The 26,792-nt window shown below is 32.9% G+C and overlaps 1 protein-coding gene across 1 annotated transcript; it reads right to left on the bottom strand.

Annotated features, from left to right (window-relative positions):
* Positions 1 to 20,796: 20,796 nt before the first annotated feature.
* On the bottom strand, positions 20,797 to 23,906 carry LOC113688151 (GDSL esterase/lipase At2g04570-like). The gene is made up of 3 exons (XM_027205837.2): positions 23,515 to 23,906; positions 22,517 to 23,006; positions 20,797 to 21,074 (listed from the first exon to the last, which is right to left on the bottom strand). Exons 1-3 carry the CDS (start codon positions 23,872 to 23,874, stop codon positions 20,881 to 20,883), a joined length of 1,044 nt encoding a protein of 347 aa, XP_027061638.1. The 5' UTR covers positions 23,875 to 23,906; the 3' UTR covers positions 20,797 to 20,880.
* Between the last annotated feature and the right edge of the window lie 2,886 nt (positions 23,907 to 26,792).

The following is a 26,792-nucleotide window of genomic DNA, read 5'->3' as shown; positions in this document are numbered from 1 at the left end:
TCAATTTTGTCAACTAGAAACAACTCCTCTTGAATTCTCTATAAATGGCAGCCTTTGGAAACCATTTTGATAACTTTGGAAGGCTAGAAAGAACTCCACAAAAAATGTAGTCTTCACTAGTTTTTCTTGGTTCATTAGTATAGTATAGGTAGAGTAGTTTTTCCTTCTTGTATTTGTATCTAGATTTGGATGAAGATTGGAGGAGCAAAGAAGGAGAGTTAGAGCTCATGTGACAAGGGTGACAGCTCTCCTATCACTTTCTCTTTTGTATTTGATTTCATGTTTAGTTATAATACAAGTTTGGCTTTGTTTTTCTTCATGTTTTTCTAAAGTTCATGCCTAGAGTATGATGAACTTTCTATATCTTGTTTATGATGTTTACTTAGTTATTTGGTGATATTATTTTGAGCAAGTTATGTATCACTTTTGCTTTTCTAATCATGATTAACCGGCCATTTAGTTGTGATTATCTAAAGGTGTTAAGTTTGCAATGAAAATTGGAATTTAACACTAGTTCAAAGAAGTGATAAACCTAGGGAGTACACTCACGAGAGTAGAGGTGCACCTATGTGACTTTAGTGACTTGTTTCATGTAATTTCATAGAAGAAATGAACTTGTAATTAATTCATAACCACGAGAGTAGGTATGATTTAGCTACAAGTATAGTTGATTCACTACGAGAGTAGGTTTCACATACATTAGGAAATTACGCCATAACTAGCCAAGATAATAGCATTCACTTAATCAGTAACTTCATTTGCAAGAGTAGTAAGGAATTCCATATCTCTAGAAGCTTTCTAGTGTTATTTTCATTACTTTTATATTTATGGTAGTCTAGATAATAAAGGAGTTCGAAAAACACCGATAATTGCAATCTTCCCTGTAGGATCGACCCTTAATACCCTATACTCGTTTACGATTCGTATACTTGCGATAAATCGCGTGTGGGGTATTTAGGAATTTATAAATGTAAAACTTGATTAGGATGAGCTTAATGTTATATGTATACACCGCGCATGTCAACCGTCATTTGAAAAAGCTACTTGGTTGATTTAACTTTAAGTTTGCAGAAATTTGGAAGTTTGTTGGTTTGCATTTCTATATTTTACCTTTTCTTTTTACTATTTAATTGTGCAATCTTTGTTGAGTTTTATTGAATTAATTGAATCATTTGCTATATTTTTGTGAATTTTATTTGAAACATTTTTATTGGGTGAATATTTGCAATTATTTACTTGATTTATTAACAACCTAATTCATCCCTCTCTTAGATTGTTTTGGGTCTTTACAATTGGTATTCGAGCTAGATCTCCTAGAGATTAAACTCAACCGGCTTAGGAGAAAAGATCATGACAACCAACTTGTTATTAGGAACATCTATAAATGAACCACCGGTGTTTAATGATAAAAATTATGATGTGTGAAACAATAGGATAGAAACTTTTATTAAATCTATTGATTCTGATTTGTAGTATATTGTTGTGGATGGTCCTTATAAAACTTTAATCACAAAGAGAGGAAAAATTAGAGAAAAGACTAAGAAAGAGCTAAATGAAAATGATAAAAGAATATTGGCACAAAACGTATAAGTTATGGATGTTCTTTGTAAAGGTTTGGATGAAGACAGAAAGAGTAAAAGATTGTAAAAGTGCTCAAGAAATTTGGAGAAAATTGGAAGAATTCTATGAGAATAAAAATTTTAATTTTAGTGAAGAAAAGGAAGAAAATTCAACTTCAAATTCTAATGAGGAAGAGAATATAGATGATTTAATAGTTGAAAAAATTGTTAAACGTTTGTATGAAAAATTAAAAAGAGCTAATGAATTGAATAAGACAATAAAATCTCAATTGAATGAACGTGCTTTAGAGAAGTTTCAAATTAGAAAAGAAAATGTGAATGTAAAACTCAACATTAATAAATTAAATGAATCTTATAAAGAGGTTGATAATAAAAATAAGGAATTGAAAAAAAATGAAAAACTCAATGAAAAATGAAGGTTTATGAGTCTTTGAAAGTTGAACATGTAAATATTAAGAAGAGAATAGATAATTTGAATTTGTACTTAAATGAGTTCACCAATAGAAAAGATGAAAATAAAATCCTTTGTAAAAGTAAAAGTGATTCAAAAATTCTAATGATAATAAGAAATATTTTATTAAGTTTAAATTAACTTGCTATTTTCATGAAAAACTTGATCATAAGATTAATACATGTTTTAAAAAAAGAAATTTTGATAGAGGAGCTAAAATGATGTGGGTTAAAAAGGATAAATCTATAATTCACAAACAAAAATAAGATGCTTTTAAGAAAAATGATATTAGGAATACGTCTCCAAGATTTAAATATCAAAATGATAATAAACGAAAGATACGCTCTACTATGAATAACAAGAAAATAATTTTCAACAATTTAAAGGGAATAATAGCATTTTATGTGATAGTTCAATGTGTAATATTCATAGAAAATTTCCTTATATTTATGAAAATTTTAAGTATGTGAGATTCAAGCACTGCCAATATGGCTTTTGTTCATGGACATAAATGTACATACTTGTTAGTTTGTTTATTAGTTTAAAAATTCTTGTATTTCTTGAATTTTGTATGATTGTGCATGAACCTATATAATTCATTTGGATAAAATGATAGAATGAATACAAAAATGATTTGATGCACATTTTTCAAATTGATTAAATGATTTTTAGCTCAGTTATGTCATGTGATGAAGATTTCAAAGTATGCCAAGTCAATATGTATGATGTTTGTGGGTTAAAGAGTTTTTTGGTGGTTCAATGATTAATTATTCTTTGATTGTCTTAATATTTTAATTTCATTGTGTAAAAAAATTGATGATAATCTTGAATTTGTTTTGTCCTATGGCATATAAGATGTCTATCATCTTTATTGCTTGTACAACGTGATAAATATATGTTTTCTTATACTACTAATGTATAATTGTACAAAGTTTGTGATTTAAGAATAGTGTAGTTTGAGAGTGATCTTTAAGGATACATATACCTCAAGTTAAGACAATCTATCCTCAAGCCACGTTTAGAAAGTGATCATCCAAATAGTTTGGTGGTTCGAAAAAAAAGAAAAAAATGGAGTTTTCATCTACCAAATTCAATTTTGCACTATGGAGTAGATGAAGAACAAAAGAAAAGGTACAGCAAGCATCTACCTTGACCAATGAGGATGATAACTAATATAAGTAGATGGAATGCTATGAGGTATGTTTTTAAAACTTAACTTTCTTAACTCAATAACTCAATTGTGTGCAAGGCAAATAGGCAATACTCGAATGCTTGATTGATACGTATCTCAATTTGCACTCTTATAAGAATAGAACACATGGATTTGGAATGCCTAATTAGTTTAAAATTCTATTAATATGTCTTATGTGTGAATATATTTTTTTCAAGATGATGAATTTAGACATATAAATGTTTGATTATGGTAGCCTCCAATTTTTTACATATGTTCTTGACTTGCAAAAAGAAGGGGGGGGGAATCTTCTATGCAATCTTGCCATAAGCCTTGTGTACTATGCCTAGTTACCTAAATTTGATATAGTTTAACCACCAGATATAATGTATCTCTTAATCTAAGTGTGAGAGCATTCTATCCTAATTTAATTAAGGGAGAATTGTAATTTTGGTCCCCAATCTATAGTGTATGCCCGGATTGAGTCCCCAATCTATTTCGAAAATCAATTTTGGTCCCTAATCTATTCAATTTTGCGCTAAAAGTGGACAATTGGCGGAATTTGTTCAATTTCAATCGGAACCATGTCACGTGAGATCACGTGCCGGCACTAAAACCCCCTTTTCAATTATTTTAATTTTCGAAACACATTTTTTAATATTTTCAGCTCTGTCTTGCCTTTAGACATATTAAACAAAGACATTAATTGCTAAAATTCTCTAATTAAGGACTGGAGCGCACCAAAAAGGTTGAATATCAGACAGAGGAAAAGAAGCTGTCCACCACTACTCAACCTGGGCAAACTCTCTTCAGCAAACAGCTCATCGAACCCTAAGAGCCAAAATCAAGAATCAAAACATGAAAAAATTACGGAAAAATCTGCTGAATTCAGTCAAGCTGAAGCTGCTCATGGCATTGCAAAGTAGAAATGGCAGTGAGACCTAAGGAAATGAACAAGCTGGCAGCACCTAATTATGGTATGGGATTTTGCCTTCTTTTTGTGATATATATGCACAATCGCCAACTATAATGTTAGAATATAGTGGAAAAAAGATGCTTTTTGTACTTGGGGGGGAAAAATCTGACAATTTTGGCTTTATTAACGACCAATCTTGAAAAACTAAGGAAAAAATTTGTCATTTGTGGTGTGGTCCATGTGTGTCTCTAAACGGGATCTTATCATGCTGGTTCTTACTGTACAAGTGGGACTTATTTTACTGCAATTGATGGTCCTTGTCTTTGAATGTTTGCTAAAGTATGCATTTTTTATTGTCGATTTGCTAGCATCACCTATTTTTGTCATCTAAATTATGGCCTGTGTTGTTTTTGTTTTTTTTTTTTAATGTAGATAGTGATAGCACGGAAGTGACTATGAAGTGTCACGTATGGGGAAAATGCGAAACTAAACCTGATGTTCATTATGAGGGAGGTGAATTAAGGGTATTTGATCATGTAGAGGCCACAGGTATAAGCCTTTTTGAAATGGATAGAATGTTAGAAAGTCAGGTTGGGGCTATAGGTGACAAAAAGTACCACATTTTGATAGAGGAACATGGCTTCCGTTTGTTAGAGCATGATAGAGAATTGCATGCCTATTGTGTTGATCAGTTTGAGTATGGAAGGGTAGTTGAGTTGTACATAGAGGTTTCTTTTAGTGAGTTATTAGCATCACAGTGGGGGTCTGATATTAATGATGAAGATTTTGTATTAGAAGATGAATATGATGAATCTGATAGTCAATACACCTTAGGTTCTGATTCTGGAGAATTTTCAGGAAAAGATTTTGATTATGAGCAAAATTCTGATGACAATGAGTATGAAGAAAATGTTGATCATAATTTAGAATGGTTAGGAGTAGAAAATCACAGAAAAGAGCAACTTAAGAGGAATGAAAAAAAGGAAACTAGGGGACAAATAGTGAGTAATTCTGATACTGATGATGACAACTCTGACATGGATGTTGCACCAGATTCAGGTTCAGATATTGATAGTCTCCAAGGTTCAGATGAAGAGGGTCATTGTAGACCCCCTATGTATGACCCCAAACATTCAGATAACCCCAACCTTGAAATTAGGCAGGTATTTACCACATTCAAGGAGTTTAAAGAGGCAGTTAGAACCTGGAATATCTGTGATACCCCGACTTTTAGAATACTATTTTTGTTTTACAGACTAGAAACCCTAAATTCTAGAAACCCTAAATTCTAGAAACCCTAAAGTCTAATCAAAACCCTAGTTTCACTTGTGACTGACCGTTTTCTCAAATTTCTCATATTTCAATCGAAACCCTAAATTCAATTTATAGAATTGTAAAATCCCTCACGTTTTTCTTAAAACTCCCCTTTTATTTGGAACTTATGATTTTATAATAGTCTTACTACCCAATCACCCCACAATAAGTGCAAATGAATATAGAAGCAAGGGTTTTTCCTTTTCGTTTTAAAGTTAGCGCGAATTAGGGTTTGACGCCTATCCGTAGTGCGACTATCCGGTACGAAGTGTGGATCAAATTTGGTGATTAAAAGTGAGTTTTAGATGATATTAAGTGTGTGACTATAAGTGATAATAATAAGTTAGTGAATTATAAGTTAAAACCCTAGTATACGCGATTTAAGGAAAAATGGGTTAAACCGATGGGTATCGATCACTACCGGTTGAACACACCACTTGACTACCACTTCCCTACCACCACATATCCTTGATATTGTTGCAAAATATCTCCCTCATCCTCAGCCCTTATAACCGAAATATTTGACCCAAAATGCAAGGAAAAAAAAAACAAAATTTTAGTTGGTTTTGGTGGTGACAAGTGTTGGCCATCTATGGTTCCTTGACCAAGCCAAAGTCCTACCTTCTTATCATCCATTTTACTTCATTTTCCCTCATTTTTTTCTGGTTTGGCCGAGAGCAAGGAGAGGGAAGAGAGTGAGGAGAGTTTTTCAATTTTTAACCTTGAATCCAACCTTTTGAGTGCAAACAAGAAAAACTAAACCAATTAATCATTAGTTTGGAAGTTTGGGAAGTTTAAGGAACCAAAAATTTCAAGGAGTAGTGGAGGATCACTCTTGCAAGGTCTTGTCTTGAGGTATAATGGTTGATCACTCTTTCTTTCTCCATTAATCATGATTAAGTTGGGTATTAATGTTAGAGTTGTGCTTGTGATGCTTGTTTCAAATGGTTTTGATGATTGGAGGGAGGAATATTGAGTTAGGGTTTTGATTTATTCACTTATATTTCTTGTGGGTTATGTGTTATATGATGTATATATATGGTATATAATCTTGTAAAGGAGAAAGTAGTGGTAGTTTTAAGGTAAAAAAGTGAATTATAGCTTGAATATAACAAAATTCCAGATTTTTGGAAATTGTAGCTTCAGTTCTGCCCGGTTCCATTTCATTATGTTAGAGACTGAATTAGGCTTAGCATAAAACATGAAAGTTGTAGAGAATGATAGTTTATAGCTTCCTGAAAAATTTCAGCTCAATCGGAGTAATGTAACCTGTGAAAAGACAAAAATACCCCTGACTCTCATAGGTTTAGTCCAATGGACAGTTTTGATATTTCATAACACTAACCGTGTCTGTTCACCCTGATGTGTACTGAATTAGCATTTAACCAAAACAAGAAAGTTGTAGTGCTATGTCTAGCTTTCCAACGCCCCTGGAATCACCTCGTTTGGACTTCGGTAGCCTGAGTTATTGTTGTTTAAACATAGCGCGGTTAGCTAACCCGTTTGTGAGATTCTGGTTTTGTACAATGGAATTTTGACCTAGCTACACTATGAACTGGACTAGGTGATCTTCATCAAAGTTGTAGCTCTCTGCCTTAGCTTCGAAATGGTATAACTTTCACCCCAATCCAATAAGCGTAGCCTCGGTTGTGTCCGTTATGCAAACCAACGTCAAATCTGTCTTTTGCTAAACTTTATTTCCACACATGTCGTTAGCTTGATTTTGTATTTGTATGACTTTGAGCCTATTGAACGGCTATTGAAATGAGATTATTTTGTGTGTGACTTTGGGACTGTTTGAGGAAAATATTGAAGCCATAAATGGCTGAAAAATAGGTAAACACAAGCGGCATGCCACCAAATTTTCACTAGAGATATAAACTGGTCTTTGGAGTTCTAGTTCTATATTTTGCACATTTGACTTGTATACACCGAAAACTGGGTTGAGGTGTTTTCATGAAAATTGTAACCTTTTGTCTAAATTTCGAGACACTACCTAGTACATTTTGATCTGATAACCACAGCTTTGATTATGGTCCAAACCGTGTAACCTATTTTTATACATTTTTCATTTTCACGTACGCGCACGTGCATTCTCAACCGTTTTTGCCGTTTTGGACCATTTAGGACTACTTTTGTTATTTTTTTACCATTCCGACCGTTAAAACCAATTTCGACATTCTTTTGGCCTTAACGTCATTTTTTACCGTTTTCGACATTTTTCGATTGTTTAAGTTATAAACTGTTATTGTATGGCCGTTTCACTTATGTGTGTATATAATCTGTCAATACAGACTGTGAGGCTTTTGACGGTGACGGTCAAGCTCAGTGAATTGTATCGTTTTTCGTGCCAAGCTTTATCAAGTGAGTAATTGGGTTATTTATTGATGTGAAATTATCAAAGTGCTTTGTATATGTGAAATGGGTACTTAGGCGAGAGTGTACTTTATCTCACTCGATCTAAGCCCATCCTTTGTTTTGATTTCATATGTGAGAATACATGTCTTATGTTGAGTATCATCCTCTTGCTGTGTGCTGATGGGGGTGGTTACATGATTTGAGTTGAACCCCTTTTTGCTGTGTGTTGTTGGGGTAAGTACTTTGTTGTGTACTTTATTGAGAGATACCATCTATTGAGAGATTGGATATCTCAGGGTTTGGTTCCAGCCTGATTCCAAGGGTAGACGAACTATTCGAGTCAGCGGTGGCTTGGTCGAAGTTAGTTTCATGCTAACTTTGGGATTTCGTTCTTTGTTAAAGTTTTGATTAAAGTTAAGTGATTTTGTTTTACTCGAACTGCTGTGTGCTGTTGACTGGCCAGCGGGGGTTGATAAGGTGAACGGGGAAAGTAAGCGGAGTTTACGGACCATGAGTATTTTAGTTGACGGAGTGTCAACAGGCGTTCAAGCTCGGGGAATTGAACTGGCTTTGGAGCCACCCGTATCCTACCATTGTGTTGTTACCTTTCTGTTATTGATGTGAAATATCCTGATTACTTGTTATTTGGATGTGGGTTTACATGTTTACCCCCTGATTATTCACTAAGCATATAGTTTACTCCATTTTATTTGTTTTTCTTAGTAGGGGGCCGACGCGGGGATCACTCGGGAAGGTGTTTAGACTTTTGGTTATAGAATAGTTGAGTTGTACTTGTTATAAGTTGACTAGTAAGATGTATATATTTGTCGTGGTGGTTGTAGTTATTAGCTTTTCTAGGGTTTACTTTCTGGTACTTGTGATATGTATGACTTGATGTACTAGTTTATGTAACTTTTGAAAATGTAATCGTTTAAATAGAACTTTTTTTTGGCGTGACCTCTATTTTCTAGTTTTAGAGTATCGAGTCCTGGCGCGAGTTAGGCAGGCGTCCCGCCGATACTCTCGGGTTCGCCCTTGGGAGAAATGGGGGTGTCACAATATCAAGCGGGGTAGACCATTTAAATTTATCAAGAGTGACACCATTAGATGCAGGGCAATTTGTCCTAAAAAAGGCTATGACTGGTGCATATATGCTAGGAAGATGAAAGGTGATGGCAGACTAGAAGTTAGGACATTCCAGCAGAAGCACAAGCATGGGTTTTCATATCATAACAAGAGTGTGAAATTTGGGTGGATTGGCAGAAAATATGTTAACACATTTAGGGAGAATCCCAGGCTAGATAATGCTAGCTTCAAAAACCTGGTAATGAAAGAGAACAAGTGCTATTTGAGTAGACATCAAGGCTATAGAGCTAGAAAAATTGGCAAGGAGTTGGCCTAAGGTAGTGATGTGGACCAGTACAATAAGTTGCCCAAGTATATTAATGAAATCTTGAGAAGTAACCCAGGTAGTACTGTAGTAATGAAGATAGTAGAAGACTACTGTGATTCAGTCACCAAACAAAGAAAATTTCAAAGATTGTACATGTGCTTTGCTAGGGTGAAAAAAGAATTTTTAGATGCTTGCAGGCCTATGTTTGGGTTAGATGGGACTTTTCTCAAAGGTGCGGCTAGTGGAGTATTACTGACAGCAGTTGGAGTTGATCCAAATAATGGTTTGTATCCAATTGCTTATGCAGCAACTGAGGGAGAAACTAAGGATTCCTGGATTTGGTTTCTTACTTTACTTAAGAAGGATCTAAAAATTGAAAATGACTATGAATGGACCATAATGAGTGACAAGCAGAAGGGCATAATTCAGGCATGTGATTCAGTTTTTCCAGGGGCTAATCATAGATTTTGTGTGAAGCATATGCATAGCAATATGGTAGCTGCTGGATTCAAAGGGACAGCCATGAGGCAAGCCTTATGGAAAGCAGCTAAGGCAACTACTCATGCACAATTCATAAGAAGAATGGAAGCCATAGCAGAACTGGATGTTGATGCAATTAAGTGGTTAGAGGACAAGAATCCAGCAGAGTGGAATAGATCACACTTCATAACATTCCCTAAATGTGATATGTTGTTGAATAACTCGTGTGAATCATTTAATAGCAAAATATTAGATGCCAGGGAAGGGTCCATTGTTGTCATGATGGAGGCATTGAGGCATGTTGTCATGCAAAGAATGCAAGAAAATATAAATATAGCTAGGGAAAAGTGGAGCAAATTTGGTTTTTGTCCAAAAATTAGAAAAAGGATGAAGGTCAATATTGACAAGGCAACTTACTGTGTGCCTTACAAATCAAATGATATCAGTTTTGAAATTGCTGATCCTTATGCTGAAAAGTGGGCAGTCAATATTGAGGATAGGACTTGCTCATGCAAGAAATGGGATTTGACAGGCATACCATGTGCTCATGCAATTTCAGCTTTGTGGATTGCTATGAAGGACCCTATGCAGTACATTGATGACTGTTACAGTGTTGAAACGTATCTTAAGTATTATGGTCCTTGCATTTTACTTGTGAATGGAGAGCATGAGTGGGAAGATGTAGATGTTCAGCCACTGCCACCAACTTATGGAAGAGCACCAGGAAGACCAAAGAAACAGAGGAGAAAATCTGCTGATGAGATACAGCAAACAATGGAGCAAGCCAAGAAGGTGAGGAAATTTGGTCAAATTTGTAAATGCTCATTCTGTGGTAAGCAAGGCCATAACACACGAACATGCAAGCTTAGAAAGGAAGCAGGTGTTGCAGCCAATCAAATGAGTGAACAGGGGCAGGAAACACAAGCAAATCAAGAGAATATGAGTCTCTCACAATTAGATGACATGAGAATAGATAACTCTGTAAGTCAGGCGTGTAATTTGTGTAAATAGATATACATGAACTATGTTTGTAACATTGTAGCAGCTAATACATTTTATGCTTTGTTGCAGGTCAGAGGCAACACTTCAAATGCAAAGAAAATGAGAACAAAAACATCAAGAAAATCTGTTATAATTTTATTACTTAATGTACATAGTGCTATTGTTTCTTGTGAGTTCAATATTTAGTGATTAAATACTGATGTATTGCAGAGAAATGACACCAAACGAAATGCAAAGCAAATAGATTCATCACAGAATAACCCAGCAACTGGTGATGACAATATAATCAGTTCTGCCCCTACTGCTCAACCAAACTTGCATGAAGCTTTTGGGATCTCAGAGAATTTTGTGGTACATAGCAGTCAACCAGTTAGCCAAGGAGGAACAGGGATACCTTTTAGGATTAGAGATGTTCAAATCCACCTTGGAATGACAAAGGAAAAGCCAGCATCAACTAGCTGAAGAGTAGCTAATCAGTACTTTTTGGATGTTGCTAATTAGTACCTAACTTAATGTTGTTAATCAGCAGCTTTTAGAGTGGTTGTGTTGCTGAATTTGATTAGTAGTAGCTTTTGTCAGATTAGTAGCTTTTGTACATTGGTATTTGGAACTCATGTATCTTGAGAACAAGCCAGCGTGAACTTCTGGCCATTTTGTAATCATTTCTGGCAAATGACAAAATAGTGTCTATTTGATGGTTGTAATGATCACTGAATGTATCTTTTATTCATTGGTTCCAATCCAGCAATGAATTCTTCTTTTATTTTGCACATAGATTGTGAACGTGAATTCTGGTCATTTTATTTTGCTTATTTCCACATTTTGAAGTTCAGTTTTCATTCTGTTTTCTGGTAGTTCTGGATTGTGGAAATTATCATAACTCGCTGCTTCAAGTTTTATATAGGATTCTAGGTAGGGATTGCAGTGAATTTACTTCATCCTGTTTTCTGGTGTTTCTTTACATTCTACTTTCATTCAAGTTTTCATTCTGTTTTGTAGTGTTTCTCAAATTTAATTCATTTTTCAAGGAGAACTCAACATCCAGTTAAATTGTAAATAAACTTTAAAAAAAACTAATTAAAAGCAGATTGGAACATCCAATATATTCATTCAGTCAATAAACAGAATGTACTAGGCTGATAGTACATTCTAATTTACACATTCACCCATTCCAACAAAAAAAATCAAAATTACAATCTGGATGAATGTCTTTCATCTCTAAGTTCAGACAGTATCTAGCTTAGCCTAATACTTAACACATTTTCCTTGAGTTGCTTAGTTGATACCAAGACTATCCAACATTCTTGAGTTTTACACCAATAACACAATAACCAACAGAAGTAGCAACAACAAAATTGCTACCAGTAATTTTCTTTCCCTTGCTCTTAGCCTCTCAATTGCAGCATTCTTAGAGTTCATGCTATGTAGGAGTCCAGGAATCAGGGCTGTTGACCTTCTACGCATTTTCGGATCATGCCATTCAAAATAATCGCATCCTTTTCCTCTGTCACCCTTCACAGCCAACATCATAAAGCTTTAGCACAAAACTCAAAAATAGAGACAGAAATCTCGAAATCAGAAACAGAGACAATCATACCTTCTTCATTGCACAAGTGAAATATCTTCTCCCAAGATTGTTGTCTGTCCAAGAAGTAACCATTATTGCTCGCTGCTTGCAGTTGCAATTTTTCATTGGTTCCATGAGGAGCTAAATTGAAAATAGAAGAAACTCGATACAAAGTTTTTGCCCAGATCTTGCAACTTTTTGTCACAATGACGTGAAAATGGTTTTGTCTGATTAGAATGGGATTGAAGCTCCTAGGGTTTCTTCTTGAGTTGGAAGAAAGAAGATGAGGAAAGAAGGAAGTAGTGGACGACGGCTTCTTTTCCTCTGTCTGATATTCAACCTTTTTGGTGGGCTCCAGTCCTTAATTAGAGAATTTTAGCAATTAATGTCTTTGTTTAATATGTCTAAAGGCAAGACAGAGCTGAAAATATTAAAAAAGGTGTTTCGGAAATTAAAAAAAATTGAAAATGGGGTTTTAGTGCCGGCACGTGATCTCACGTGACATGGTTCCGATTGAAATTGAACAAATTCCGTCAATTGTCCACTTTTAGCGCAAAATTGAATAGATTAGGGACCAAAATTGATTTTCGAAATAGATTGGGGACTCAATCAGGGCATACACTATAGATTGGGGACCAAAATTACAATTCTCCCTTTAATTAAACCTAACATATTATTTTGTGCGAGTGAAATGATTGTGATATTATTTGTCACCTTTACACTTAAATGCTATATCTATCCATATTGACATCATAAAAGAAAATAAATTAAGTACCCATCTAGTGTTCTTTGTATCTTTATTCATGATTAGAAAAAAACAATGTTCTTATCCTCACTATAAATGAGGCAGTAGCATCAGATGTGCTTGAACTCTTGTTTTAATCAACTATTATTTTGATGATACTTTTACATACCTATTGGTTCCTATTTATATATATTTTTTTAAATAGAAGGCACTATGGTAAGAATGAGTAAAAATTACTTTGAAAATAATTCTTTACATGATTTTCTTACATGCACTTGTTAATATGCTTTTGAAGGGAAGTAACTCCTTAAATGTGATTCATCTCCTTGTACTTACTTGATTTATATAGTTATTTGAAAGGAGAGATATTTGATGGGAATGATGATGAAATTTGATGGGGTTTTAATTATAGGGGGAGTTTTACTTGCAACTTCTCTTCATACTTACATGATTAATTTTTGATGATGCCAAATGAGGAAGTAAATTGAATGATATTTCTTTGAAAGTTGGCTCATACTTGGGAGGGGGGTTATTTGAGTTTATTTCATAAAAAAATCATCACTTTATTTACCATCATCAAAAAGGAAGAGATTGAAGACTTAGATTGATCAATCCTTTTATTTTGATGATAACAAAACAAAGTGATGATTTGGACTAGTGTTTTTACATGAGAAATGATTTAGGACAGGCTCTTAGTACATTGGATTTAGAAGGAATGAAAGTCAAGAAGAAATAAAATATATCAGTGTCTGTCGGATGCAAAGATCAGACACATCTCATCTGTTAGCCATCCAAAAAATTGAGAGCAAAAATTCGAACATTCTATCCTCCTTTTGGATGCATTTGTCGGACACAGCAAATTTGGATTGGATGTTCGATCGTCTATTGGACACGAGAATCGGACATAGAGGGTTTCTGTCGGACGTCCGATAGCTCTAATAGCTAGTTTTCTAACAACTAGTTTTTGACTGTTGGAGAAGCTTCTGGGAAAAGCTTTATCATCTATAAATACCCCTAAGTATGAGAAGAAAAGAGACTTTTGTCTACACAAAATACAAGTTTTCAAGTATTTGGGCAGAAAATGGAGTTATAAAACAAGTTCATTTTGTTTTTTTTTTTTTTGCTTCGCTTATTGAAATGAGGTAGTAGCCGGCAGTATTACGCTGTGGCCATCTCTATTTTTATTATAGAGGACGTGAAATCTTCTTGACTGCTGATGTTTGTCTCAGTTGATCTGGGCCTTTAAAAGTTCTTGAACGGCTGTCTAACAACCGTCCAGGCCTTGTATCCAATAATTACACTTGATAAGGCTTCTCCATCCAGTTTTACTTTGGTATTATATCTGTAGTCCATTAGGCTATACAATTACCAAGTTATCTCTGACTAACATTCAAGTTATTTTTTACAGTATAACCCCAAGTAGTCATATATAGGCGAAGTCGGGATTTTTTTTTTCCTTTGGGGCCCAACACTTGAGTATATAGCAGTACAATACAATGAGCAAACAATAGTATAACAAATATAATTTTGAAACTCAAAATTTTATAAATTGTATTCCAATGGTTTAACACAAAATCTAAAATAAAACACTAAAAATCAAACCTCTAACAATGTGAGGCATTTTAATATTTTTGGCAATGTGATAGTGAGACATTCAAAAATTATTCTTAAAGCTCCTTCATTCAAACCTCAATTTCTTCAATAATTACATCCTTTTACCTGATTTTACATTTTCAACATATATATATATATATATATATATATCCCTTCACCCCACAAAGATAGATTGATAGGCGTCGAAACTATGAAATATTAAATACCTACTCTAATAAAAATATAGATTTTGTATATAGCGGTGAGTAGAGTCGAATCCACGGGGATTAGGAAAAATTTATTTCTTTTAGAGTCCACAGTACGGGGGTTGTTATAAAAATGAGAATAATTAACAGCTCAAATAAAGAAAAATACTAAATGACAATTTATTAAAATTGAAGTGATAATAAATAAACTCTAGCCAAGAAATAATTTCGAAAATGGTTCACTCAATTGATCATCGATACAATGATAATTTCATTTACTTACCGATAAACAAGTTATAACTTCCAAACAAGCGATTACAGTCAAGTTCTCCTTACTGTATTGGTGATTAAGGTACGACTGTTAACCCCTGCTTTAATTAAGAAATAACCCTAGGTATGATCTTAGAGTTCAATTTTGCAACTACCTTATGAATTAGAGAAGCCCTATTCTAACCAAATAACACGCTACGAAGGTATTAGCCCATATATTCCCCTAACACAAACACAATCATGTCAGTTATCACTATTTTAAAGCAATTAAAGAATTGCGAATTTAACTACTCTAATTGATTTTACGTTATTAGATTAATTTAAACACCGGGACCTGGATATTCGATTAACATAACAACCATAAGAAATAAAATCAGAGAATATACGAATATCAATAAATAAAAGAAATAAATATAATCAATTTGATATCACAATTTCCGATGAACCAAATCCTCCATTGCTTCTTCACTAGAATAAAGTGTTTAGTTTATCGTCATGGAAAAAACCACGCACGAAATATTTGAGTTTATTGCTGTGGCCGTTCTCCAAGAATGCGATGAAGTATCGAGAGAAGAAAAGTAAAAAGTCTACTCCTTGCGACAAAGGAGAAAAGAAAAGTCACTATCGTTTTGGACTAGTTGCTTTTTTTATTCCTATCGAAACTACTTTTCCTAAAACAAAGCAAACTCCTAATAGATAGAGTGGATTAGTCTCCTAGTAAGAATAAGAAATGATTCAGTTGGTAAAGAGTCTACCATGGCTCCAATCCAACTTTGAAAATCACGCGCTAAATCCTGAGTCTCCGGACATGCAAAGTAGATCTTGACACGCCAACGCTGAATTGCATAGAAGTCTAGTTAAAACCATGTTCTTAACTCCTTTCCATTCCGAATCCCTACAACCAACACCAATTATCAAAAATAAATAAAATCTATCAATTAACTCAACATTTTGTAAAATAAAAGGGGGAAACAATCATAAAATTGATAACGAAAATGCAACCTATCATAGACCCACTTTCCTTTTTAGTTTGTTTCAAATTATTTTTAGATAAAACAAAAGTCAATATTATTAATAAACTAGTTAGAAAACATCTAGCACTATTTGCTTGACAAAGAAATACATAGAAAATGTCACAGATATATCTGGTATGAAAAATCATTAGATTTAATAAAGCCAGAAAATATAAATAATTACACTGTGAATCACAAACTATCAAATTTGACTAATTGCAGGAATTGCTCCATAACTATCTGTGCATGTTTATTTCCTCAAATGTGCCAACCAATTGGTTCAATTTCAAAACTGATGTTGACATCTGACAAGAAAAATAAAAAAAATTTCAGGTCTAATATATAGATCTGAAAAATCCTTAGATCTAATAAAGAAATAGCAAACTAAACAAAACTTTCACTAGGATAGCTTAGGCGAGAAGAAAGCTCTCACTAGTAAACACTAGGAGAGAGAAAACTCTCACTAGAATATCTTATGAGAGAATTTATTCAACATAAAATAAAAATAGAGGAAGCGGAAGGGAGACTCTGATTTGAGGCCAAGATCTCTCTCCTATGAAAGAAGAATGGTAGAGAAAAAGTTGAGAGTAGAGGGAATGCAGGGATAACAGGTGATAGAGAGAGGCAAAAGTTCTATTTGTTCCAAGTTATAGGTCTATAGTTAGTGTATGGATTTGCTACTATGTCCATAATTAATGTGCAACTTAATTAGCAAATTAAAAACATTAAAGCTCCTAAACTTTACCCTTAGTTGCACTTTACTTCTCTCAGCTTAATAAATAGGCACTTTGCTAGCTATTTTATGTTTTTGGACAAAAGTGCCCTTCCACATTAATTGTTATTTTATTTATTTTTTCTCCTTTTTTGCCCTTTTTCTACTTGTCACTTTCCTTCATATTTTTTAATTTTCTCCCTTCTCTCATGTAATTATCTGCTTTCTTCTATTTGTTATTATTATCTATATATTAATTTTAATCTTGTTAAACTTATTCTTTATTTATGTCTATCTTTTTTACCTTTTGTTATTGGAAGTGATAATGATCATAAAATTTGTACTCTAATAAAGTAGATGTTATCTATAAACATTGATTATTTTATATATTGTTTAAATCAATATGTCTAGAGTTTAGAATAAAATAATTTTTAATAATAGCAATAAGTTGATATTGTAATAACATAATGGTTAATCTTATATATACAAAAACAGTAAATAAAAATGTTAGTTACTTTTTTTTGGGGTATACTTTTAAATATCAAGTTTGTTAATATTTTTTAAATAGTCAAATTGCTAGTAATTAAACTTTTTGATTATGACAGGCTTATATTCATTTTTTACACAATACAATTTGTCTTCAATTTTCCAATAGTGTAAATAAATAAAACAAGAATCCAATTATAAGTAAAAGATAATTACAATATTATAATAAGCATACAATTAGTAATACTAATAGGAAAGTGAAAGAAAATAGTGACATGAGAGAAGTAAAAAAGTAGAAAAGAAAAAAATAGAAATAAAAGAAGGTAATGGAAAAGAAAACTAAGGGAATGAATAAACAAAAAAGAAACAGAATAAAATTGTAAGGGCATTTTGTCTTGAAATATAAAATAGGGGGCAAGGTGTTTATTTAATGAGTTTAGGGGCAAAAGCGTAGCTAAAAGTAAAGCTCAAGGGGGTTTAGTGTATTTAACCCTTCTATAGTCAATCATTCTACTAGAAATAATAAATGCAGCACTGAAACAAGTATTAAGGGAAGGGCATAGAAGGAAAGTACTAAGCAAAAATGATTACATTAGCTATCGTTCTTAATCTGTACGAAAGTAGAAGTAAAAGTAACATATTACAGAAAATCAAATGTACCACAATTCATCGAAGTTAGATGTTAACATGAATAATCAATTTGGTAGAAGAATAATTATTTAAATAACTAATAATTAAAGATTTAAAATATAATAGAAGAATTGGAGTAGGAACAATCATGTTTTGACTTTTTTTTTTTACCTTGATCTTATTTTCCTTTTATATACTTTTGTTTTAATTGATATTTTATTTTGTTTAGGAGACTAGGGTTGATATCATATCCTCACTTAGGAAACTAGGGTTAATGTAGAGGAGTTAAAAAGATCACTTTTATGATATGTGAATTATTCTGGGAAGGTTGCCCCCCGGGTTGTGTCCCCTGGCTTACATCCTTCCAAGTACAAGTTTGTGAGAATGAATGCAAGTGAAGTTAGCCAAAATAAGAGGAAAACTGATAAGTGTGTATTTTGAGTATTTTAAGTGTGTTTTATCATCTATTTTTGGTGTGTTTTATTTATTTTTTATAACTAATTAACTAGGTTTCTAATGAAAATATGCATTTTATGGTTTAAGTGTGAGCAATTGCGTTTCTATGGATTAAAATGGTAAAAACTTCATGTTTAGTAGGTTTAATGATTCAATCATTAAATGGAGTGAGTTGAGAAGATAATTGGATGATTTTTGATGATTTGAAAGGTTTTAAAAAGAACATGAAGTGCAAAAAAAGGAAATGTAATCAAGAATAAAGAAAGGGAGTTTTCCAGCTTTGACACCTGTTGGTATTTCGGCTATATTTTGAGATACACATATCTGATTGAGGTGACTCTTGAGCCATTTTGAAGCTAACACATAGCTCTAAATTTCTTATAGAGACATTGAAATCCAGTTCATGATTTTTCCTAGTCAAAAAGTTGAAATACAGGTGGCCATTTCTGTTGTCGAAAGCTGAAACAAGGGATTGACCAGTCAAGAATATTTTGGTCATTTATCAGTATATAGAGCTTCAAATTGGATGATTCTCGAGGAATTGGAAAGCTAACTCAAAAGGATACAACTTTCATGTTTTTCACAAGAGTTAGTTCAACCTTCATCATCTAGAAAATATCAGTTGAATTTGGTGCAAAAACAAAGCAAGGATGAAGATTGACCAGAATTGAGCAAACCTGCAATAGGCAAAATGTGACCTTGATATGCGACCTTAGCCCACATTTTCTGAGGTCACGTATTCTTCAAATGCAGCTGCAACTTGCTCATCAACTTGCCCTACTTTCACACAACTTTCTAGCTCAATTCCAGCAAGTAATTTTGGTTGTATCTACTCAAGAAGAGTGTGGAAACTTGGAGAAACAACCTTTGGAGATTTCAAGAGTCAAATTTGCCAACTAAAAACAACTCATTTGTTGCTTGAATTCTCTATAAATAAAGACCTTGGATAACATTTTCATAACTTTGCAAGGCTAGAGAACTACACAAAAATGTAGACTTTCACTAGAATTTCTTTAGTTCATTAACTTATTTAGATTAGTATAGTATAGTTAGAGTAGTTCATCCTTCTTATACTTGTAGCTAAACTTGAATGAAGATTAAGGAGCAAGATGGAGAGTTTGATCTCATGTAACAAGGGTGATATCTCTTCCACTACTTTCTCTCTTGTATTTGATTTTATATTTAGTTATAATAAAAGTTTGAACCTTGTTTTCATCTTTGTCATGTTTTACTAAAGTTTATGCCTAGAGTTATGGATGAACTTTTTATATCTTGTTCGTGATGTTTATCTTGTTATTTGATGATATTATTTTGAATAAGTTATTTAGCACTTTTGCTTTTCTAATTATGATTAACCGGGCATCAATTGTGATAATCTTAAGATGTTATGTTTGCAATGAGAATTGGAAGTTAACACTAGTACAAGGAAGTGATAAATCTAGGGAGTTCACTCACTATAGTAGAGGAGCACCTTTGTGGCTTTAGTGACTTGTTTCGTATAATTTCATAAAAGAAATAAGCTTGTAAATAATTTCATAACCACGAGAGTAGGTATGGTTTAGTTATAAGTATAGTTGATTCACTATGAGAGTAGGTTTCACATACATTAGAAAATTACACCATAACTAGCCAAGATAATAGCATTCACTTAACAGATAATTTCATTTGTAAGAGAAGTGAGGAATTCCATACCTCTAGGAGTTTTCTATTATTATTTTTATTACTTTTACCTCATGTTTGTAGTATATATTTAATTTCTTGCACTTATGATAGTCTAAATAATAAAGGAGTTCGAAAAACATCGTTAATTGATAATCTTCTCTGTGGGTTCAATCCTTAATACCCTATACTCAATTACGGCTTATATACTTGTGAAAAATCACGTGTGGAGTATTTAAGAATTTATAAATGTAAAACTTGATTGTGGAATGAGTTTAATTACTATATGTATACTCCGCGCTTGTCAAAAACCTAACTAATCCATTATATTTCAAGAAAGATATCGCATGGTCAAGGTATACAAAAACTACCACGAGGTGACCCAATATCAATCATATCTTACCACATATAATTAAGGTGGCTTCTCCTTGTCTGGTAGACACTATACATGAATGATCCACCTTCCTTACGTGCTGACATATAATTAGACAAATCTGTCTAATGGATTTTCATTGAACACTCGTTAAGGTGTACTTTAGGTGTTAGATTTTTAAAATGATAAGATTAATTAGGAAAGGTATATAAATAAAATAAGGTAATAATTGTTAGTGTGTGTGTACATGATATGTTAAGTGGAATTGAGATGTGTTGACAAATGCCCATTGAACACTCGTTAGAAAGACTCTAATTAAAACTGATACGCTTTCATTAGTTAATGACGTACATTAAATAATTGTGCCCTAAGTTTAACATTCGTGTTTTCTCACGCATAGGATTCAAACGAATAGACAGTATTTAAGTACAAAAGAAAAGCTCATCTTATTTTCGTACATAATATTTTAGTCACACTATTTATGGATAATTGCCAAAGACACACTTCACATAAATTTGCTTAAGACTTTCTTAACTACACTCTCAGAGACTATACGATTTGTTTTTTCAGTCGGATGGAATGAGTCCCAAAACACATATTTGTTTGCATCCGTACAAGTGAATGGATTGTATCTGTCACATGCATAGCCCATCTCAAACATTCCTGTCGCGCAGCATGCCACCGAAGCGACTTCGAAACCTACAAATTTAATAAGAAAATAATATTTTAGAAATATTGTAATTTAACAATTAAGTAGAGATCATTGACTTGGTCAAACTATAATAAAACCTAAGCTACATTTGATAACTAAATTGCCAATAAGAAGAAAAAATTGGCATTTAATGTGTTGAAAATAGATTGAAGAGGTACTTGACCCAAAAAAGCATTATTGGTTTATTTAAGAAATATTAACAAAGTTTGTAGCTCAATTCGGTTGCTCAGTAGTTAAGACTCCCAAATGCAAAACTATAAATAAATAAACTAATATAACAAATCACTGGGATTAGTTCAATGATCAAGGAAAGGTTTTTAGAAATTTTCTCGATATCAAATTCAGAGTTTAAATTCTATACCTGACAGTTGGGGGTAGAAAGGGTATGGAGATGAGAGAGGTAGGAGGGTAAAAGAGAAAGAAAAAGAAGAAGAAGAAGAAGAAAAACTGTACACTAGTACAACACACAAGGACACTAATACATAGCTAATTTTGACCATCTTATTTTAAGATCGTTTGTAGTATTCAAAATTTGCCTTGATTTAGTACCGTTTTCCGGCTTGCACAGAGAACCGTGTAATCTCACACTATTCATTCTTCCAAATTTTAATCGTTACAATACAAAATTCAAATGAGATGATCTCAACCATAATTTATCTCCAGCAATTATATCTGTCAACTGTTGAGCAACATAACCTGGTTTGTACGGGGGCGGACCGAGGGTAAGGGCAGCCCCTTCCCCGCTCCCAAGTTTTAGAAAATCCAATTTTGCTACTATAAAAATTGAAAATTTTAAAAATTCACTTTAGAAATTTAAACTTTAACCCTAACAAAATTTTACGTTATATATTTAGATTTAAATATGCTAATATTCCTCATTGCAAAATTTTTAGGTCCGTCTATGGATTGTGTTGTGTTCAGTTTAGGATACAATATAGACCTCCATTACTAGAAAAAAGAAAAACGTAAAAAATTCCTTCACCGGGATAGATTTTCTGTTGCAAGACACATCCTACATCAATTGTTTAAGCGGACTACGGTCCTTGTTAGTCTGACTTGATCCTCCAATTAGTACTTTTTGGCACAAGGCTAATGTTCCTTTGACCGTTAGCCTAAATATATATACTCATAATTAGTTACGAGTCAGACAATTTTATGTGAAAACTTATCTAGTATCAGCTGGAATTTAAAGAAAACGAGCATTAATCTTTCATACAAAATATAAGTGGATCTAAACTCATTATCACATGAAATAAAATGTCCTAGAATTTTCAAAAGTAAATATGTGTTAGAAACTTAAGACTTTTCTTCAAAAAATAGATAAATGTAGACTACTATTCTAATAACACTTCACAATTTAATCTTACAAAAGAAATCAGAAAATACAGTAATGAAGTTTTTAATAAGTAAAATGCATAGTTAATCTTACCATAAGCGGAAGGTTTGCTAATGATATTTAGCATAGCGTAGTAAGGATTGGAGAAAACCAATTGAATCCCTGGCAATTGCTTGTTCAGATTTGACACCAATCCGTTCAATTTTGCGTTGAAACTAACTGCCACATTATTATAACTCTGCACACACCCTTCTCCATTTGGTATATTTGTTGTTCTTTCCAATGGCATACATCCCATTGGAGGAATCCCTCCAAGAGAAATCTTTCTTGCTCCAAGATGGTAAAGGTTGGTTACGAAGTTTTGGGCAATCCCAGCCAAGAAATTTTGATATTGATCTATTGTGTATTGAGATCTCCTATCTGGAAGTGCATAGTAATTCTCAAGAAAGTCATTTGTTCCAATGCTGATAACATATAACGCCTCACTAATTGTGTAATTGGCCTTTTGTTCACTGAGGTAGGCCTTTAGTCTCTTTTGGTACTCTTTGTAGTACTCCAATTCTTTCCAAAATGGTATTACACCCTGCAATTGGTATCCAAAAAACGTTTAAATGTCACTTCTTATTTTGTTTTTCAGTTTTGTAATATTCGTGCTATTCTCGCTTCTTGTAAATTTTGCAAAAGCTGATTACTGAGAAATGATTTTGAAAATTTCAGATTTTTTTTAATATGTCAAATATTCTTGTTGCTTGTAGGGTTCTTAGAAAAGCTGTAAATTTTGATTGTTGATGGAAAATCAAGAAACCTAATATCGTCAACATATTTTGTCATCAAATCATTTATCTCAAAAATCTGTTAATGATTTAATTGATATTCTTGTGGTTTTCTTTGTAAACTAAATTTAGCTTATGTAAACATTTTAGAGACACGGAAAAGGCTCACTAAGTTCTTTGAAAGTCTAAGATTTGAATAAGTTTTACCTACCAAAAAGCAAAAGAGAGTGAAATATATATATATATATATAATAAAATTAGTTGATTTTTCTGTTGTATATGTATAAATGAGAACTTTTAATAAACAAAGGGACTTACTAGGACATCAGATGTGAGATTGTCATACCCAGTTGCTGCCGAAGCAAAACTGACCCCAATTGCAAAGTCTGATATGCTGTATTTGGGATCCAAATATGCAGGAACAATAGGCCTTAGACCAAAGGCCTCAGATATGAAATCAGTCGGAATTTTACCATTCGAAAAACGTCCTGTTGGCTGGCCACCGGAAAAATCTCGACCATAAGGCTCAAAATTACTCCTAGCAACTGTTGGGATTTGATTGTTGTTTCCAGAATCAACAGATGAGTCTCCAAAGACTATAATGGCCGGAATTTTTGCACTAGTTTGAACAATCAAGAAATGAATCACAAATAGCCATGAAACCCAAATACCTGCCATCTTTTATCCACTTGATTTTTCTGGCTATGAAAGTAAGGTTTTGATGGATATATATAAGGGTTTTAAGCAAGGAACTTTAAGCAATGAATTGAACTAAGTTAAAAAAAAAAAAAGAATTGAACTAAGTTTTGGGGCTTTAATTGCTAGTGATCAATTTTCAGATAGTCATGTGAACACAGACTTTGAGAGGAAAAGGACGGATATCTAATTCACAAGCTTAGTTATTCGTTGGCCATTGGTCAATCCAAATAAAGAATATTGTTGAATCAATGAAAGAAAGGGGTCCATTTCTGGATGCCACAGAATTGATTAAATTAGTAATGAGGCAGTTTGGAGGATAATTAATTGTAGTACCTTACAACTACCAGTATCTAATGTTTCTTCCAACCGGTTTGATTGATTGTCTAGCGCACCATGCTGTCCCACCTTTTATGTTGTCTGTTGATTTTTAAGCTTTTCTATGTTGGAAAAAGGATATATTACATGCTAACATAAGTTGGATCAATCAGTAAAAACGGATTACTTGTTCTCATAAAATGTCATATGTTCGAATCCCATTGTAAACGTGAGAGCCGTGTTGATGGACAATTCATAATAACTCTGATAAATGACTTGTGATTTTGAAAGTATGTCCTCACTTGTGGTGATGACTAGAACTCAATCTACCCAAATTTTTTCTTAAAAAAATGTATTAGACATATTATGTCAAATTTGTGCCCGATCATGCTTATATATCTAGATTCTCCCTTTTACCATTTCACCAAATTTTCCCTTTAATTTTTCTTGAATAAACTATCATGAAATACATGTGATATGTGTCACGCTTTTCGAGAGTCATTTAAGGACAGTGCCTTCGATGATATTAATGTTTAAATCGCCAGGTAAGAAGGGATGTCGGATTTGAAAAAGAAAAGAAAAGTATCTAGAATTTTCTGGCTATTTCATTGGCAGAGTAGCTCTAGTAATTTTTTGTAATAGTATAATTAACAATGCAACCCAAAATATGGTTTGCTACATTAATCAAGCACATTTTGATTATTTGTCGTCCACATTTTTTCCCTATAAGAAACGAACCTATTAATTTATTTTGGATTCGTCATATTGTTGATTATTCTAAATTGTTTAGCAAAACTAGTGCAAAAAACCTGATTGCACAAACTAACTTTCAATGGCAACATTAAAAAAAAAAGTACAGAGTGAATCGAAAATAGCCAGACAATAAAACAAGAATTAAATTTGTACTGTACTTATTTTTCCTTTTCCAAAAGGGAAGAAAGAGGCGGAAGTATGTGCCTGTACGATGTGATTGCATTGGCATGTACGATGTGACTGCATTGGCATGAGAAAGTTTCCACAACAGTTGGGCATTAAAGGCTTCTCCAACTAAACTGGAGGTGAATTCAGTGACCTCTTTATGACCTTTGAGATGTTCACATATCATAGTGCATTGAAAAGCATTTTTATAAATCGGGTTTTGGGTCAATTGAATCTCTTTTAGGGCGAAACATAATGCTCCATCCGTCCCACTTTGATAGTTCTGATTTTTTTTCACACAGTTTAAGAAAAAGTAATTAACTTTGTTGGAACAATTAATTTAGATAACTATTTTTCTAAAATACCCTCACATTAATTAGAGTACAACTTTATGGGAATTTAAATAGATGGTAAAAAAGAATCAACTCTCATTAAATGGGGTAGGTTTATAGTAACAACAACTTACATTGAATAAGGGTATTCTAGGAAAATTAAAATACAACTACATTCTTCAATTGGAAAGTGCACCATAATTTGGGACAGATGAAAAAGGAAAACAGGACTATCAAAGTGGGACGGAGGGAGTAACTTTTGATTATGAACCAATAGGAATTTCATAGGCAAAAGACAAAGAAACAAAAAGATGGTTAGTTTCAAAAGTTTTTTGGGCAAAAAATCTGAATGGCCCTCAAACTATATAGTTGGTCGACTACAAACCCTCTAACTATTAAATGCATACTTTTGCTCTTTGAACTTGTAAAATAGCATATTATTTAATCCTTTTGACTAGAAAAAATTTCAAAAACCTCCCTTAAGATTTATGATAATATCACTTGACACATTTAAAACTTTAGAAATTTCACTTGACATCCATATCAATGAGGTGGCACCATTAAACACTTTTACAGTACATGAATTGATAAAATTATCTTCCCTACTTAATAATTTTCAAACAAAACATTATGGAAGAGAAAAATTTTAGATGTAAATCTTTTATTATACTAATTGATTTGATAGAAAATTTAATATAAGACAATAAAGAAGGGTAGAATTGAGAGAAAAATATATCTCTCTCGTTAAATAATTATTGTAAGAATATTTTAATAATACAATAGTGAGATTGTTACAAAAGGTATGGTTTTAGGAGAGGTAAGTGATTATTTTTGAAACTTTATGAGGAGGTTTCTAAAATTATCTCCAGCAAAAAGGGTGAGGAACATACTCTTTTATAAATTGGAGGGGCAAAAATATGCACTTAATAGTTGAAGGACTAAAAGTCGACCAAATTAATAGTTTGAAGGCCATCCAAATTTTTTGCCCTTTTCAAAATGTATATTCCTACATATACTTGTAATGTAGAAAATTTTTATTATGGGGGAAATTAATAGTAACACCAAACATTAAGGGGGTAAAGTGATAATAACCCTAATGGTATATGAAGAACTTTATATGTGGTTTCGGTCCTACTATATGTATGGAGCTTGGTGGACTTTAGGGTTGCTAGATGAATTTTCTATATTGATTTATTTGAAAATTTTGAAGTATGAATTCTCAGAAGATTTGAAAGATAACCTTCTACCACATATTATTTTCAGAAGATTTGAGTTTATCTGTTTGCATTTAATTTTCTGCTGCTACATTTCGTTTTATTCAAGCAATGGATT

This window comes from Coffea arabica, chromosome 5e, assembly GCF_036785885.1.
Source record: "Coffea arabica cultivar ET-39 chromosome 5e, Coffea Arabica ET-39 HiFi, whole genome shotgun sequence".
Taxonomy (NCBI): Eukaryota; Viridiplantae; Streptophyta; class Magnoliopsida; order Gentianales; family Rubiaceae; genus Coffea; species Coffea arabica.
Note: the sequence above shows the minus strand (reverse complement) of the source record. Positions and strands in the feature narration are given on the sequence as shown.

Bases quoted from the DNA above. Each gene is read 5' to 3' on its own strand.
- LOC113688151 (XM_027205837.2), bottom strand. From the start codon at position 23,874: ATGGCAGGTATTTGGGTTTCATGGCTATTTGTGATTCATTTCTTGATT. The intron at 23,007-23,514 runs GTAAGTCCCTTT...TACCAATTGCAG, and splicing joins ATCTCACATCTGATGTCCTA to GGTGTAATACCATTTTGGAA. The intron at 21,075-22,516 runs GTAAGATTAACT...TTAAATTTGTAG, and splicing joins TAGCAAACCTTCCGCTTATG to GTTTCGAAGTCGCTTCGGTG.